The sequence below is a fragment of the Microcaecilia unicolor genome, chromosome 6 (assembly GCF_901765095.1).
Source record: "Microcaecilia unicolor chromosome 6, aMicUni1.1, whole genome shotgun sequence".
NCBI lineage: Eukaryota > Metazoa > Chordata > Amphibia > Gymnophiona > Siphonopidae > Microcaecilia > Microcaecilia unicolor.
Genome location: NC_044036.1, coordinates 144,613,384 through 144,631,376, shown reverse-complemented (window position 1 = coordinate 144,631,376; position 17,993 = coordinate 144,613,384). Strand labels below are relative to the sequence as shown.

The 17,993-nt window shown below is 45.4% G+C and overlaps 1 protein-coding gene across 5 annotated transcripts in view; it reads right to left on the bottom strand.

Annotated features, from left to right (window-relative positions):
* The window catches only part of SHQ1 (SHQ1, H/ACA ribonucleoprotein assembly factor), a 118,314-nt gene that overhangs the window by 58,368 nt on the left and 41,953 nt on the right, over positions 1-17,993 (bottom strand). For all 5 annotated transcript variants that reach the window (XM_030206884.1, XM_030206885.1, XM_030206888.1 and 2 more), the window contains exons 7-8: positions 4,101-4,231; positions 1,637-1,791 (exon numbers count right to left, since the gene is read on the bottom strand). In XM_030206884.1, coding sequence (XP_030062744.1) covers positions 1,637-1,791; positions 4,101-4,231 — 286 coding nt within the window. The remainder of the gene's footprint in view (positions 1-1,636; positions 1,792-4,100; positions 4,232-17,993) is intronic.

Below are 17,993 nucleotides of genomic sequence, written 5' to 3'. Positions count from 1 at the left end.
CCCAGGCAGCCTATCTTTCCATCCATGCCACTGCTCTCGGCCCTCCGTGGAGCCTATTAGGTATAACTATAGTGTAGACTCATCAGGAGAAGTGGGCCAATGAGGTGTTCATGACCCACAATTTAGGAAGCTCTAAGAATCCAAGGTGGGTGTAGCTGAAGGCACAATTGCACCACCTAGTGGGCAGCAAGAAATTAGTAAATCTTTCAGAATTTGAAGTGTTGTTTGAACAGGTTGAGCCAGGATTAAAGCCCAACGTTAATTGGGCCTCTTACCTCTAAGGGCCTTATTGAGGGTGAAGTTTTTTTCTTACTTGCTAGTTTCTTTTCCTTGATTCCTGCTAGACGAGTCCAGACAAGTGGGTTGTGCTCTCCAAGCAGTAGATGGGCACAAAACACTGATTTCCAGTGATGACATCACCAGTATAAGGAGGCATAAGGCAGAAATGAAATTGGTCTGCTATCCAGTAATGCACAGAAAGTCACAGACATCAGTTTCAATCCCTGCAAGGGTTTCTATTCCTTAGGCACGTCAACATGCTGTGGCCATGGGAGTGGCATAGCTTCTAACTGTCAGACGTGCCTTAGGGCAAACGGCTTACCCAGAGCCCACCCTTTAACGGGGGGAGGGGGGATGAGCTAACCCCCTTTCTCAGGGCTTGTATGGTGGGCTCCAGCTGGGCCATGTTGCGGGTAGGAACGGAAGGTGGCTGGAAATCTGGCTCTCGCTTTGGAGAATGACGGAAGATTCTAGCCATGATTTGGCTGTTATTATTTAAAATTAACCTGGGGGCAACTCCCTTGGGATGGAGAGAGGGAGTTGCAGCATTACTAAAAGGTCAGCCTCCCCCCCCCCCCCCGGACCAGGATCCTTCCTGCTCCTCGGAGGTGGCTTGCTTACCTGCCCTTCCTGGCCCCTGTTGTTATCAATATGTTTGTATGGGTATGGTGGGCTAACTACTTTGTCACAGTTTGGGGGGGGGGGGGGGGGGAGGTACATGAGGAAGAGCCTATGCAGAAGGATGTCTTTGAATGTTCACCAGCTCAATGGGATCCAGCTCAATACAGGCGTGGAGGTCCACATTTAGAATTTTAGCCTTGATGCTATTGTGGGTAAAAATTTATGTCTTTACTTTATTTGGCTTTATTGCACTATGACTACTTGCTGTGAATGATGGGTAGTCAGGCTGTTGATTGTAAATGAACAAATGTTTTACTTGTTTACTAGCTTGGGTTATATAATCAATAAACAAAGCTGCAGCCTGTTTTATACCAAGCAAGTCTCTCTGGTCTCAATTACACATAGATCTATATATTGTGTCTTCCTGCTATGCTATAATTATGCTTTTCAGGGAGAAAAAGGGGGTGATAAGTCTCGTATCCCCCCATTAAGCTACACCAGCACACAAGGAGCTTTCAAAGGAGATACAGCACATCCTACCCAACATATATACAACTGCCTCAAGTTCCCATTTCTATCTTCTAGCTGAAGAAAAGGGGGGAGGAGAGAAATGGACCCACAAGCCCTTTCAAGGGTTCCCTCCAGGGAATGAAGCCCATGTAAAAAAAACAGTGCTGTGCTTAAGTTGCTCCACTATACAAGAACTAAAGAATGGCTTAAAAGAATATTTACATACATTTTTCTCTCCTTCTGTGACACAGATTTCGTAGCTGTACGCCAGGAGGATGTCAATGAGACTGAGGAAGACCTGGCGATGAGATCTTTTATCCAGTAAATAGGATTTGTTCGTAAACTTCCTCAGCTGCTCTTTCTCTTCTTCTGAAAAGGAAACTGAACCCCCCCCCCCCCCCCCCAAAAAAAAAAAAAAAAAAATGACAAAAGAAAGCGTGGATAACTCCCACCAAAGTAAAACAAACAGTTCTTAACATGAGAATTTCACAAAATAAAGACAGAAAATTAATTCTTCCCTACACATCAGTAATCAGATAATTTAACTTGCTGTACTGTTAAAATATATAAAATCTTCTCCATTTTTTAATAATAGTTTTCTTCTAGGTCTGGTTTAAAACTGCTTAAGTGTCACTTTCAGCAGATTTAGGGCTGTTTACTAAGGTGCGCTAGCGTTTTTAGCACGTGCGCAAAATTAGCGCGCGCTGTATAGGCGACCATAGGAATACTGTGGGCTCCTACAGTTAGTGCGTGCTAATGGTTAGAACACGCTAAAAGAACTAACGTGCCTCTAGCGAAGCTTTGTAAATGGGAACCTTACAGGCCTGGAGATGTTTTAAGTTGTTGCAGTGCAATTGAGACCAGCTCAATAGTTTAAAAGAGTGTTTTTAAATGTTCAAGTGATGTTATAGTAAGCCCAGGGCAGGATTAACCCACTGATGGGCCCTAGGCAAACACCTACAGAAGGTGATCTCTCCACAGGAGAAACAAAAGCCAAATCCAAAAAAGTCCTCTCACAATTGGTGTTTCCTAAACAAGGTCTTTTTTTCAAATCAATAAAAACAACCCGACACGATTCGTGTTTCGGCCGTAAAGGCCTGCTTCAGGGGTCTATTGATTTTTGATTCAAAGAAATTGGCAAAACGGATGACTCACAGTTAATTGTCTATTAACTGAGATATCACATATAATATGCCACAGCACAAATCTCCCTGTCAAACGTAGTATACTTCTTTTTTATTCTATTCGGTACCCTATGTTTGACAGAGAGATTCGTGCTGTGGCATATTGCATGCGATATCTCTGAAGCAGGACTTTACGGCCGAAACACGAATCACGTCGGGTTGTTTTTATTGATTTGAATAAAGACCTTGTTTAGGAAACACCATTTGTGAAAGGACTTTTTTGGATCCACTGTTCATGCATTTGGCCCTAGGCAAACAAGCATATTGGGGCACCTCCTTGAAACATAAATATATTTAAACCTTTAACAAAGAGGAAAACAGCAGTGTTGGAAACCGAATGTAAGAATCGCCTGCTCACTGATTCCTCCTGCTGACCAAGAGGACAACGAACAGAGGCCCTGATGATCAATTTCTCCACGTTGTTCCAAACAGAGCTGTAAAATCAGTGCCAGAACAGCATGGGGAAATAACGTCCCTGTGATCGAAGCTATCAGCTTCGATCGTGGGGGTACGTTTGCGGGAGGATTGTGCCTGGGCATGCACCCAAGGCACAATCCTCCTGAAAAGTTGTTGGACAGGTTTGGGCTGTCAAAAAAAAAAACAAAAGCCTGGACATGTGAAACATACCAATACTAGGGGCCAGGCTAGCACTGACACGCATACGCCTGAAGCAAGACCATGGCGGACTGAGTTGAATCGGACAGTCGCAGCAGCGAACTGTATCTACCACGGACCCTGACGAAGTTCAAGAAACTTTGGCCGTAGTCAGCCATGGATTGTGGGAAGACGCTTGACATCCTTACAAGATAAGTTTTTGTATTTAAGATGTGGATTTGAAAGTTTGATAGTTTATGGAGATTTTTTTGCCGACAATGACAGCAACTGCTCCTGGAGATCGACGGCTGTGTGCCTAAAAGAACTGAGTCCGTTGAGGCTTTTTCCTCCAATTTTTTGATAATTTCATGATAACTGAGTATGGTATAAGAGTGCAGCTAAAGACTAGATTACAGTAATATTTATGAGAAGAAGATTTATCTGTTTGTCTATAGTTGCATTTTGGCCATGGGTTGCAGTCACAGAAGCATGCTTCTTCCAGTTTTTTGGGCTTCTGTTTCTGAAAGATTAAATTAACACACACTCTTCTTAGCTTTGCTATCAAATAATTTAGAGCCAATGAACCAGAAACACCAAGCCACTAACACCAGAGAAAAGTTGTTGTTCAGACCTGGAAGTAGCAACTGACTTCTCAGCCACAAAAAGTCACTCATCTAGGAAAATGACTTTGGCAGGGGAAAACCCCCCCAAAACAGTAGTAAATATAAATCAGGAAGGCATAAGATGCAACAAGGAGAATGGACCTAGGCGGATAAAAGCAACAAAGTCTAAACAGAGAAAATTCTAAACAAAACGTTGTCGTACTTCTTCTGGCTGTACGGAGAAGGACAAGGGAAGAAGCAAAGAGAAGAGATTTTGCTAGGAAAGATCATTTGCCCAGTGAGCTCCTACCCATGTTGTCAGGCTCCTGGCACTTTGTTTCTTCGGAAACCTCGGTCTTTCCAGACGGACAGGAGCCATCGATCCACCAGGCTTTATACGTCAATATGTGCTGGATGGCTTCATCATCAAACAAGTCAGCCCTAGAGAACAAAAGAATGACACATCTTGTGTTCTTATGTGAAAGTTGAAAGTCAGGCCAAGTAACTCCATCCAATGCAGGAATATATTAAACACATGCCCCCAGATTCTATATATGGCGTGTCGAGTAGCGTGCACAAATTTGTGTGCGTGGCCAATTTAAGTGCACTACTAAATTAAGAAATGAGCCAATTAGTCTTGATAACTGGCCGATAACGACCAATTATCAACACTAATTGGGCAAAATTGGAATTTACGCACATTTATATTTAGGTGTATTTTAAAAAGTGGCGAGCGTAAATTCCCATGAGTGCAGCCAAAAAGGGGGCATGGTCATGGGAGGAGTGTGGGCCTGTTAGGGCACAATCACATCTACATATACGGTTACAGAATTTGGGTGCGCAGGCATTTACTTCAGCTTTTCACCGGTGTAAATGGTTGCAACTAATCTAGGCGCATTCACCCGGTCTATGCGCTATTCTCTAAACCACGTCTGAATGTAGACGTGGCTTATAGAATACCTCTAGACGCGTGAATCGGGCACACCTAGATTTTAGTCGCCATATATAGAATCCCGCCCATGGAGAGTAATTCTATAAAGGCGGGGCCTATTTTTAGAAGTCACCTATTTGGAGTCTATTCTATAAAGGAAAGTAGGCACCTAGTTTCCTTAATAGAGGACAAGCACAGCAGGGCAAATATGCACATATTTTAAGTGTGACCACTGACACCAGGCCATAGAGCTGGTGGAAATGCTCACACCTAGACTGCTAAAAAATCTAATTTTAATCTATAGCTTTTATGGACTGCTTAATCCCTCCATAGGTCCTGAGAGGTTCACAAACAAAATGCGCATAAATTATAATATTCTATACTTTATGCACATAACTTTGCACCTCACCCACACGTATGCCCACCTTCAAACTACATGTCATCACATTTAGGTGCCATTTTGTAGAATGTTACATAACAAAATATTGGTGCATATCAGAAACACAGCAGCCAGACTTATTTTTGGTAAGTCGCAATTTGAAAGTGCAAAACCTCACCGTGAAAAGCTCCATTGGCTCCCTATTACTGAACGAATATACTTCAAAATCCACATGCTAATTCACAAGATTATCTACGGAGAAGTCCCTGGCTACATGCACAATCTGACTGATCTTCCAGCCAGAAACGGCTCTAAATCTTCTCGAACTTATCTCAATTTACATCTTCCCAATTGCAAAGGTCTAAAGTACAAAATGTATTACGCATCCAACTTTTCCGTTATAGGCAGCCAACTCTGGAATGCCTTACCAAGATCCATTTGACTAGTCAATGACCTTCTGCCCTTCCGGAAGCTGTTAAAAACCTACCTCTTCAAGCAAGCCTACACAAATGACCTGACTTAAACTAGACGCTACCCGGATTAGACTATGATGACAGAACCTTGAATATGCTCCCCTATTTAATCCTAAGTACATCCTTCTTCCAACCCCTCCCTACACATTCTCCCATACTAAACAACTTGATAATCCCATTACACACCTGCCTCCCACTCCCCTACCTCTACCATCCTCCTCCCTTGACCTTCTCACCTACCCACATCCAAATGACCACCTCTTCATTCATTATATTACAGCTGTATCCATTCTATGCTACTTTGTAAACTTGATGTACTATGTAAGCCGCATTGAACCTGCTAGTGAGTGGGAAAGTGCAGGGTATAAGTGTTACAAATAAATAAATCACTATAGGGCCCTTTCACAAAGCAGCAGTAAGTCCAACGCAGGCACCGGCGGTAGTTCCAGCCCCAGGCATGTGCCACTCCCAGAAGCGGGGAGAATAGGGCTGTAATTTTTAGGGCGGCGTTAACCCGGTGGTAATCGGGTGGCATCATGTGCTACTCGGTTGCTGCCAGGTTAGCGTGGGAGCCCATACTTCCAGCTCAATGGGTGGCGGTAAGGGCTCCCCCTCACATGGCCACGCAGTAAGAGCAATCTTACCGCATGGCCATGGCTATTTTCAGCCTTTTTTACCTGATACGGTAAAAAGGGCCACAGTGCCTGGCAAAAAAACAGCTCTTGCCGCTAGCGCAGGGTCCTTTTTACCACAGCTTGGTAAAAGGATCCCTATGCTCCTGGCTAAATTAATTTTTGTATAATCATATGAAGAAAAAAAAAGTGACCCTGATTTAACCACCCCTAAATATCTAAAGCCGCCTGCTTCAAACTTTTTGTCACCCCAAACTACATTTTGCCACAGCAAAGTCAGTCACATTTCTTCCATGATTAAAAGAGCGACTTATCTAGGTATAAAAGGTACCCATTTGAAACAAATATACCACATTTTCAGAATATTTCACATAAAAGTGCTCAGCAATAGATATCCTCTTTTTTGGGTTTTTTGTTTTGGTAAACCATCAAAATTAACACTGTTAATGCACATTAGTAAGTACCTGCAGTAAAAATAATCATGAACGTGTGTTAACGCAGCAGAGCAATTTGGTAACTCACTGTAAACTGTGGCTCAATGATTGATAAGCAATTAACAGAAGTTACTTGTTTAGGGATGTCAGAATTCCAGAACTAAGTCTTTTAGGACCACATTCTATTTATGGTGGTCAAAATTGCAGATGCACGCCCCAATTTGCGTGTGCAACTTAATTGGTTAACGAGCCAATTAACGCTAATTGGGCCCTAACTATTGGCATTATAAATTTGAATTCACTCGCACTTCTAATTGTTATTCAAAAAAAGATGCATGCATAAATCCTTTACTGTGTAACTTGAAAAGGGGTGTGGCCATGGGAGGGGCATGAGCGGGTCAGGCGTGTTCACTACAGATTTGCACAGTATTGTGGAATTAGGGGGGACCTACAGCTAATTTATGCTCCAGGATTTGCATCAGCTTTCAGCTGATGTAAATGCTCACGCCTAGTATCTGGGTACTTGACCCCTCTTTGGCTGGGTATTCAGTGCATAAACTGAACTGGCTCGAAGCACAAACTGAAACAGAGATCTTTAGATCCTTAAAAGCACAATAGCAGCCAATACTAGTACTGCAAGAAAATCCTGTTTGGGGGGGGGGGGGGGGGGGGAATACACCTGTCAGCCTATCAAGAGTCAGGGCAGGGCAAGTCCTGACAAAAGAAACTGGCTGAATGGAGGTGAGAGACGGAGAAGCAGCTGCCGTGGGAACAGTTATTACAGGAAGACAGCACCAAGACAGCTGCTTGGAGTAATCACAGCACAGACGAAGAGACTTAGCAGCAGAAAGGCTTAGGAATCCATCTGCTGTTGCTTCTCGAAGTCAGGCGTGGTTAAAGCAAGAACTTGGCCATTTCTTTTGCGCACTGTTGACAACTCTCTGCGGAGGTTTCATATTCATTTAGGTGTCCTTACACTGAGTGAAAAAATCTCAGCATCCGTATGGTGGTTTTCAGGTTTCCAAGCTGGCTGTTCTGCGAGTGCCATCTTCAGAAGGAATGTTGACGGCAGTTCCCCCCACCGAGCCCCACGGGCCCTACGGGCCCCAGAATGGCAGGGAAGTCTTGCAACCTCATTCATCAAATTAGTTAATTTAGTTTGCAGAGCTAGTAGTGGTAGCCTGGTGGGGTCAAGAACTTGGAGGCAGTAGGAGAATATGTCAGATCATCTAGGCAGAGTGTGTGCTGGGCATGGCCGCCGAGAGGGGGGGGGGGGCAAAATTCGCCGTCCCAGGCCTCCAAGGGGGGCCCGGCGTTGCGGTCTCTTGCTCATGAAGGAACCGGGGTGATCGCGCCCTGACAGGAGCAGGTGAGAGAAAACTCCGGCGCTGGCCCCCACCTTGGAGGCTGGGGACGACCCGGAGGAGCAGACAATGCAGGTCTTCCTCCAGCGCTGCTCTTCACTCTGCCACTGCTTGCTAAGTGGCTGCTTTTCCTCTCAGGCCGCGCATTCTCGATCCTGAAACCAACCATAAGCTGAGAGAAAAAGCAGCCGCAGGGGAAGGCAATCGGCAGAGTGAAGAGCTGGAGAAAGACCTCTTCTGTGGGTGTGACCTCAGCCAAGGTAACATTTCAGTTGTGGTGACGATCGCGGAGAGGGGAGCAGCGGCGATTGTGAGGGGGGGGGGGCGGTGGTCTGGGCCTTCCGGTGACCCTTCCCCGGCCACATCTCTCAGCGGCCCTGGTGCTAGGGGGCAGGTGACTTGAACTGCGAGGGAGCAGACTTCATTTGACCCATGGCTTTATAGGGGTACCTTTAAAAACAAAAGGGAACACAATTTTTTCATAAAAAAAATCCTTTAATAGTGAACTTTGATTGAAGAAAGACCCGACACGGGCCGTGTTTCGGTGCCACCGCACCTGCGTCAGGGGTCACACCAATGACAAAGGAGGATTCAATAGACCAATTTCAAAAGGCTGATGCTTTCCAAAATCCTTTGTGATATATTCCATATGGTATAATCTGAAGTGGTTCAGTTTGATGCAGAATATGAAGTCTAAGAAGCCATGCAACTGTACCAAGTTCCAGTGTCTGAAGTGGAACACAGAGCCAGCCCTTTACAGTTCGTGAGTTTAGGTGGCACTAGTTTAGGTGGATTGTGCTGCTAGTGCCACCTAAACTCATGAACTGTAAAGGGCTGGCTCTGTGTTCCACTTCAGACACTGGAACTTGGTACAGTTGCATGGCTTCTTAGACTTCATATTCTGCATCAAACTGAACCACTTCAGATTATACCATACGGAATATATCACAAAGAATTTTGGAAAGCATCAGCCTTTTGAAATTGGTCTATTGAATCCTCCTTTGTCATTGGTGTGACCCCTGACGCAGGTGCGGTGGCACCGAAACACGGCCCGTGTCGGGTCTTTCTTCAATCAAAGTTCACTATTAAAGGATTTTTTTAATGAAAAAATTGTGTTCCCTTTTGTTTTTAAAGGCCCTTTGTGTTGTTTTTTTGTGCTTGCTCTTTTTTTGTACTTGGTTCCCTCTCTTTGCTATTTTATAGGGGTACCACCTTGCAGTGCAATACCTGAATTCAAAAAAGCATGGGACAAGTATGTGGGATCTCTTAGGGCGCAGAAAAGATAGGAGATGGTACCGATGGGCAGACTGGACAGGCCATATGGGGGGAGGGGGGGGGGTCGATAGTCAAAGCAATTTAACTGACCAGAAATGGTTCCTGGCTAGTTAAATCGCTTGATAATCAGCGGCAACAGGTTAATGTGGCTGAATTATCACCACAGACCACTAAACTCAAAGCCAGACATTTTCTGAGCGGTCCGGGGGCGAAGTCGGCATTTATGCAATTAAGTGCTGATAATCACCACTTAACCACCTCAGCATAGCTGTTAAATTGGACCACATAAAAGTCAGCCTTACCTTCATGCAGTGTCACTTACGCAGTTAAATACTGAATATCACACTTAACCACATAAGAAATAAACCCAAATATTCAATGTCAGTGCTGCACATAACCTTGCACTGAATATCCAGGAATCAGGCCGGCTGCGGCTAAATAAAACACTCACCGCTGCCAAATAATCAACCCCATAGTCTTTATCTGCCACCATTTTCTACATTTCAGTTGCAGTAGTTGCTTTGAGCATGGATGAGCACCTGGACTGAAGGGAGAACACCCCATTCTGAGGGCATCAGCTACTTTGTCCATCAATGACCTTAGCTCTTACACGGAAGGGGCTTTTTTTTTTTTGGCTAATCTGGCCCCTGCTTCAAAAACAATGAAGATCATTGGTTCACTGGATCAAGTATTCGATAATCACAGATTTCTGGATAGGAGGGCAGGATCTGGAAGTCTACATTTTTATCAAACATTATATTTTTTATTATAATGGACCAAACAAATGGTAAATACACTGTGGGTACTTTTACCCACTGGGTTTGCATTGATAAACGAAGAAAAACTAGGTGCAGTTTGTTACGCTTATTGTCCCGGAAAACAAAAAGGTAACAATGTAGATTTGGGCCTCTTTGTTCTACAGGTACTTTTTCTCTTGCAAATAATACAGTTTCCCTTTGAAAATTCAGGGGACCATGGGAAAGGTATTTTGCAGGTACAAAGCACATTGAGGGGGTCCTTTAGCTACATATACAGGGGTGTTTTACAGGGACAAACATGTTTTTTTTATCAGTGTAAAAGTGTTTGAAACTGCCCTTTCCATGCAGTCAGTAGACCCTTCACTGGTCACCGCACTGTACATGCAAAAGAATTATACTTTCATGAGCCTCATATGTCCAGAGATCACATAAGCCCACTTTTCTTTTAGTGGAATCTGAAAGCAAAGAGGAGGAATTTAAGATCTAAAGCCTACAAGGCCAAGAACTTAGAAGCTACAGTTTACCAATAAGTTTAAAATGATCAAGTATAACTGTATTTTTTTTTTTACATTTTGTAAGAAGATAGAGCGAGATCTTAGGATCTCAGCTGGATAACGATCTTAAGAAATGGCTGAGAGAAGTTCCTTTGGAGGTCATTTATTCCCATTCACAAATGACTACCAAACACAAAAAGTACAAAGATGCTGTTCAAAGAAGAAAGTGGCGACCAGACTTAAAAAAAAAAAAATCAGGCAATAAAAGGGAGGGAAATGGAGGGCAATTTCTATTGTAACCATAGAAACACCTTCATGCCAGAGAACCATAGAAAGCTTTTGTCTTCTTCCTTATTGTAATGCTAAAACCTCACATAAACCTGTACTTTTAAACAAGTAACATTTTTGCAGAAACAAATGTTAAGTCAGGAATTTATCACAACACTGACTGCCTAGCCATTCACCCTGGAGGTGCTACATTTCCATAGGTTAAAATAGCTGAAACTCAACTAACCGTGAAGCACTTCTAATATGTTGGATTTTTGGTAGACATCTCCCTGTCCCTTACCTAACCCACCCTCATCCCCTTAGACTGTCACTGAAATGCTTTGATGGTTCACTTATATATACTGTTATTTACTAACATTTGCTTATTTCAGATCTGATGAAGAAGGGCTATCTTAAAAAGCTAATCAACAAAATGTATTAAGTTAGTCCAATAGAAAAGGTATCATCTTATTTTCTTTTCTATGTTTTATTTTATTCTATTTCTATTGATTACCTTTAAAAGTGGACTAACACAGCTACCACACCTTTCTACTGGTAGACATCTGAGAGAAATGTTATATGTGCCAAGTGTCTCTTTTTCAACTAATTCATATATTTTATTTCTCTCCCAAAACATCACTCCCCCCCCCCCCCCCCCGCCCAGAATAAAGAGAAATTATTGCAGTTTAAAATGCAAGAACTGATTATAGGTAAGTAGTGCAAGTTCCCAGGGGACCAGGTTCACCTCCCACCTTAGCGTACAAAAAACAACCTCTTTCTCCATTAAAAATTACACAACAAAGATCTGACAATTCCAAAATCAAGAACCCAAACTGCTTTCTCATAGGGGAAAAAAAAAAGTGCGTCTTGACATTTCATGCTGCATGTACTCATCAATTCAACTGGCTACAGGTCAGGTTTTGTTCCAGATTGCTTTAAGTCAAAAAAACCCTAATTTTGACCTTCTTACATTCAACACACTTTACTGTAATGCTTAAATGATTTCTAGAAACTGTCTTGTTTGTTTGGCTCAATTTGACTGCAAACTCCATGTAACAGAAACCATGCTATTTTATGCACCTGCACAGCACTCAATATAATTAAGGGGATGGAACACTTCTCACACTAGGGAAGGCTTAAGAGGTTAGGCCTCTTCAGCTTAGAAAAAAGATGGATGAGCAGAGATGTGATAGAGGTCTACAAAATCCTGAGCGGTATAGAATGGTTAAAAGCATATCGATTTTTTACTCTTTCAAAAAGTAGAAAGACTAGGGGACACTCAATGAAGTCACAGGGCAATAATTTTAAAACAAATATGAGGAAATATTTTTGTACTCGGCAAATAGTTACGCTGTGGATCTTGCTGCCAGAGGATGCAGTTACAGCAGTTAGCATATTTGGGTTTAAAAAAGGTCTGGACAAGTTCCTGGAGAAAGTCCAAAGTCCATAGTCTGCTATTGGGATAGATATGGGGGAAGCCACTGCTTGTCCTGAGAACGGTAGCATGGAATCTTGCTATGCTTTGGGATTCCGGAATCTAACTAATCTTTGGGAATCCGGAATCTTCCTACTCTTTAGGAATCCGGAGTCTTGCTACTCTTTGGGTTTCTGTCAGGTACTTGTGACCTGGATTGGCCACTGTTGGAAGCAGGATGCTGGTCTAGATGGATCACTGGTCTGACCCAGTATGTCTATTCTTATGATCTTATGTACCTAGTATAGTGCTACAGAAAGGCTAGTACCTCATTTTAAAACACAGAATTCTATATAGCCTGAAATGGGACTACTAAAAAGCACAGTTACAGGTCGAAGATGGATTGGCATTGTAAAAAAAAAAAAAAAACCCACTGAAATCTGTGATGACTGGGAGCAAAGCAGGCTGAACTCTGAAATACATGCGTTCCCCCTTCAGGGACTGCTCAATGGAGTTTGATAGATGCCTCAGAGCTAATGTGTCATTAGCAAAAGCAGCTTAAGGCAGTGCAGAGCAGCCAAAAAATATTGTTTGTATAGCACTAGGAAAATACATAACGCATAAATATACTGAATGATCAATGAGGCTCGCCTTGACGAGCTGCAACATGGCTAGAATTTTGATGACCCTGGTTCAATGGTACAAGAAGAGCTGGTCTGGAAATCAGGAGCGGTGTATGTAGGAAAGACAGAAGAAATAAATGCAAGAGAGAGGGTTTTTAAAAAGTGAAGATACTTACCTGTAGCAGGTATTCTCAGAGGACAGCAGGCTGATTGTTCTCACATGTGGGTCGACATCCGCGTCGACCCAGGAATCGGCATTTTGCAAGCAAAATATAAACAAAGTTTTGTCGGAGTCTTCTGGTGCGCGTGCAGCGCGCATGCGCGGACTGATTTCCCACCCGTCGCGTGACCGTGCCTCCTCAGTTTAATCAAAAAGCAAATAAAGAAACCTGACGCGGCCAGAAGGGTGCAATCAGGATCATGGTTCTGCAGTCTTGCTTGAGTTTCAGCAAAGTCTTCCCCACCAGAGGTATGGCAGGATACGCATACAGAAGGCCTGTCCCCCCATGCAGGAGAAAGGCATCTGACGCTAGTCTGTCGTGGGCCTAAAGCCTGGAACAGAACTGAGGGACCTTGTGATTGATCTGAGTGGCAAAAGGATCCACCGAGGGGGTGCCCCACGCTCGGAAGATCTTGCGGACTACGCCCATGTTCAGTGACCACTTGTGAGGTTGCATAATCCTGCTCAACCTGTTGGCCAGACTGTTGTTTACGCCTGCCAGAAAAGTGACTTGGAGAAACATGCCGTGACGGCGTGTGCAAAGCCACATCTGGACGGCTTCCTGACACAGAGGGCAAGATCCGGTGCCCCCCTGCTTGTTGGTGTAATACATGGCAACCTGTTTGTCTGTCTGAATCAAAATGATTTGGTTGGACAGTCGATCTCTGAAAGCCTTTAGAGCGTTCCAGATCGCTCTTAATTCCAGGAGGTTGATCTGCAGACCTTTTTCCTGAAAGGACCAGGCTCCCCGAGTGTGGAGCCCATCTACATAAGCTCCCCACCCCAGGAAAGATTCATCCGTTGTCAGCACTTTTTGTGCCTGAGGAACTTGGAATGGTCACCACAAAGTCAAATTGGATCGAATCGTCCACCACTGAAGAGAATTCCGAAAGTCGATGGACAGTTGGATTACATCTTCTAGATCCCCAGCAGCTTGAAATCACTGGGAAGCTAGGGTCCATTGAGCTGATCTCATATGTAGACGTGCCATGGGCATTACATGAACTGTGGAGGCCACGTGCCCCAGAAGTCTCAACATCTGCTGAGCCATGACCTGCTGAGATGCTCGAACCATGGACACCAGGGACAGAAGGTTGTCTGCCCTTGCCTCGGGGAGATAAGCTCGAGCTGTCTGAGTGTTCAGCAGAGCTCCAATGAATTCCAATTTTTGGACTGGGGTGAGATGGGACTTGGGATAATTTAAGACGAACCCCAGTAGCTCCAGCACCTGAACAGTCATTCGCATGGACTCCAGAGCACCTTCCTTTGAGGTGCTCTTCACCAGCCAATCGTCGAGATAAGGAAACACATGCACTCCTAGTCTGTGTAGAGACGCTGCGACTACAGCTAGGCATTTTGTAAACACTGGGCGCAGACGCCAGGTCGAAAGGCAGTACACGGTACTGAAAGTGCTGTGTTCCCAGCCGAAATCGAAGATACTTCCTGTGAGTAAGTATGTGTGTGTAAGCATCCTTTAAGTCCAGAGAGCATAGCCAATCATTTTCCTGAATCATGGGAAGAAGGGTGCCCAGGAAAACCATCCTGAACTTTTCTCGGATAAGAAATTTGTTCAGGGCCCTTAGGTCTAGGATGGGATGCATCCCCCCTGTTTTCTTTTGCACAAGGAAGTACCTGGAATAGAATCCCAGCCCTTCTTCCCCTGGAGAAACGGGTTCGACCACTTGAGCCTGTAGAAGGGCGGAGTTCCTCTGCAAGTGCCTGCTTGTGCTGGGACCTGTAGGACTGAGCTCCTGGTGGGCAATTTGGAGGCTTGGATTCCAGATTGAGGGTGTATCCTAACCGGACAATTTGAAGAACCCACCGGTCGGAAGTTATAAGAGGCCACCTGTGGTGAAAAAACATTAACATCCCCCCAACCGGCAAGTCGTCCGGTACGGACACGTTTACTGAGGCTATGCTGACCTGGAGCCAGTGAAAAGCCTGTCCCTTGCTTTTGCTGGGGATCGGCAGTGGTCTTAGGCGCACGCTGTTGACGAGAACGAGCGCGCTAGGACTGAGCATGGGCAGGCTGCCGAGAAGCAGAAGTGTACCTACGCCTAGCAAAGGAATAGGGAGCACTCCTCTTCCCTCCAAAAAACCTCCTGGATGAGGAGGTAGTAGCAGAAGACGCCCGGCGGGAGAGAGAATCCATAGCATCACTATGCTTCTTGATCTGGTCAACTAGATCCTCTACTTTCTCACCAAAAAGGTTATCCCCCCGGCAAGGAATATTTGCCGCTGCTGGACTGAATGATCCAGGTCAGAGACACGCAGCCATGAGAGTCTGCGCATCACTATACCTTGGGCAGCGATCCTGGATGCTACATCAAAAGTGTCGAACGTACCCCTGGCCAGGAATTTTCAACACGCCTTCTGCTGTCTGACCACCTGGCGAAAAGGCTTGGCCTGCTCAGGAGGGAGTGCATCAACCAAGCTGAACAGTTGCCTCACCGATTTCCGTAAGTGGACGCTCATGAAGAGCTGGTAAGTCTGGATCTTGGCAGCGAGCATAGCGGCCTGATACGTCTTCCTCCCAAGAGTCCAAGGTTCTAGATTCTCTGCATGGGGGCGCCGAGGCATAGTCCCTATTGCTCTTGGCTCATTTGAGGGTAGAGTCCATCACCATGGAATTGTGAGGTAGCTGAGATCTCATCAAACCAGGTTCACCGTGGATCCGATATTGGGATTCAGCTTTTTTCGGGATCACGGGATTAGACAGAGGGAACGACCAGTTTTACATAAGGACTTCCTTCAGTACATTATGCAAAGGAGCCGTTGCAGCCTCTCTAGGCGGAGAAGGATAATCCAGGACCTCAAGCATCTCAGCCCTGGGCTCATCCTCAACCTCCAAAGGGAAGGGAATAGCTGCAGCCATTTCCCGGACAAAGGATAGACTCTCTGATGGAGAAAGTCTCCTTTCTGGTGGAGGAGAAAGGATCAGAGGGAATCCCATAGGACTTGTCAGAAGAAAAGTACCTGGGATCTTCCTCTTCCACGAACGCTCATCTTCAGTATCGGACAAAACGTCCCTCAGAGCAGTCCAAAACTGAACCTGCCTCAACGCCGAGGAGCGACGTTCTCTATGGCGGTGCTGAGAAGTCGATGCCCACCTGGACTGCGGTGAAGCTTCCTCCACTGACATCGAAGGGAAGGCGACCTGGGTTGAAGGGAAGTCGAACTGGGTCGCAGGCGGCACCGAGGTCGGGGACCTCACCACAGGCGAAGGGCCAGATGCCACTGCAGCAGACGGTACGGAAGGTGCAAGCACCCCCGACACTGAAGCAGACTGGCACAGCAATCTTTCCAGAAGCACTGGAAGCAGGGCCCTGATGCGTTCGTCGAAAGCCACCATCAGACAAGGCTGCAGGGTCGATAAAGTAGCCAGTGGCAAAATCTGTCGAGGCTCGGGAGCAGGTACCGGGCTGCCAGAAGAAAAAACGCATCGGCACCTCCTGAATAGAGGGGGAGCAATCCTCTCGGCGCTGATGCTTCTCGGGTGCTAATTCCTTCAACGCCCCGGAGCTCCTGGTACCGTATGTTGGAGAATGATGACTGTGCTTCTTCGCCTTCGCTTGACGCCCGTCATCGAGACTCCTCGGTACCGAGGATGTGGAATCCTCACACCTCCTCGGGGCTGGGTCCGACGAAGTTAGGTCCTGGGGGGCCTGCATAACAGGAGGCCTCGAGGCAGGTGGAGACCCACTCGATGCCTCACTGCTCCCAGCACGAATTGGTCTTTCAGCAGCCATTACCTCCGCTCCCGATGTCGATGCTTCCCTTGATGTCGATGCCACCAACCTCGGTACCAAAGTCGAAGGCCCAGACCGAGCCTCAAAACACTTTTCTCGTTGGGCTTCTCGAGATGCTTGGGTCCGTTTCTTCACACAAAGACACAGACTGCAAGTGGCTGGGCTATGGTCGGGCCCAAGGCACTGGATACACCAGGCATGGGTATTGGAACCTGAGATGGTCCGGTTGCACATAAGTACATAAGTAATGCCACACTGGGAAAAGACCAAGGGTCCATCGAGCCCAGCATCCTGTCCACGACAACGGCCAATCCAGGCCAAGGGTACCTGGCAAGCTTCCCAAACGTACAAACATTCTATACATGTTATTCCTGGAATTGTGGATTTTTCCCAAGTCCATTTAGTAGCAGTTTATGGACTTATCCTTTAGGAAACCGTCTAACCCCTTTTTAAACTCTGCCAAGCTAACCGCCCTCACCACATTCTCCGGCAACGAATTCCAGAGTTTAATTACGTGTTGGGTGAAGAAAATTTTCTCCGATTTGTTTTAAATTTACTACACTATAGTTTCATCGCATGCCCCCTAGTCCTTGTATTTTTGGAAAGCATGAACAGACGCTTCACATCCACCTGTTCCACTCCACTCATTATTTTATATACCTCTATCATGTCTCCCCTCAGCCGTCTCTTCTCCAAGCTGAAAAGCCCTAGCCTCCTTAGTCTTTCTTCATAGGGAAGTCGTCCCATCCACGCTTTCATTTTAGTCGCCCTTCGCTGCACCTTTTCCAATTCCACTATATCTTGAGATGCGGCGACCAGAATTGGACACAATACTCAAGGTGCGGTCGCACCATGGAGCAATATAACGGCATTATAACATCCTCACAGCTGTTTTCCATACCTTTCCTAATAATACCCAACATTCTATTCGCTTTCCGAGCCGCAGCAGCACACTGAGCAGAAGGTTTCAGTGTATTATCGACGACAACACCCAGATCCCTTTCTTGGTCCGTAACTCCTAACGTGGAACCTTGCATGACATAGCTATAATTCGGGTTCTTTTTCCCCACATGCATCACCTTGCACTTGCTCACATTAAACGTCATCTACCATTTAGCCGCCGAGTACAACGTTTGAAGCCGCTGGGTGTCTTCGATGACATGGAAGGAAAAACGGCTTTGGCGAAATCA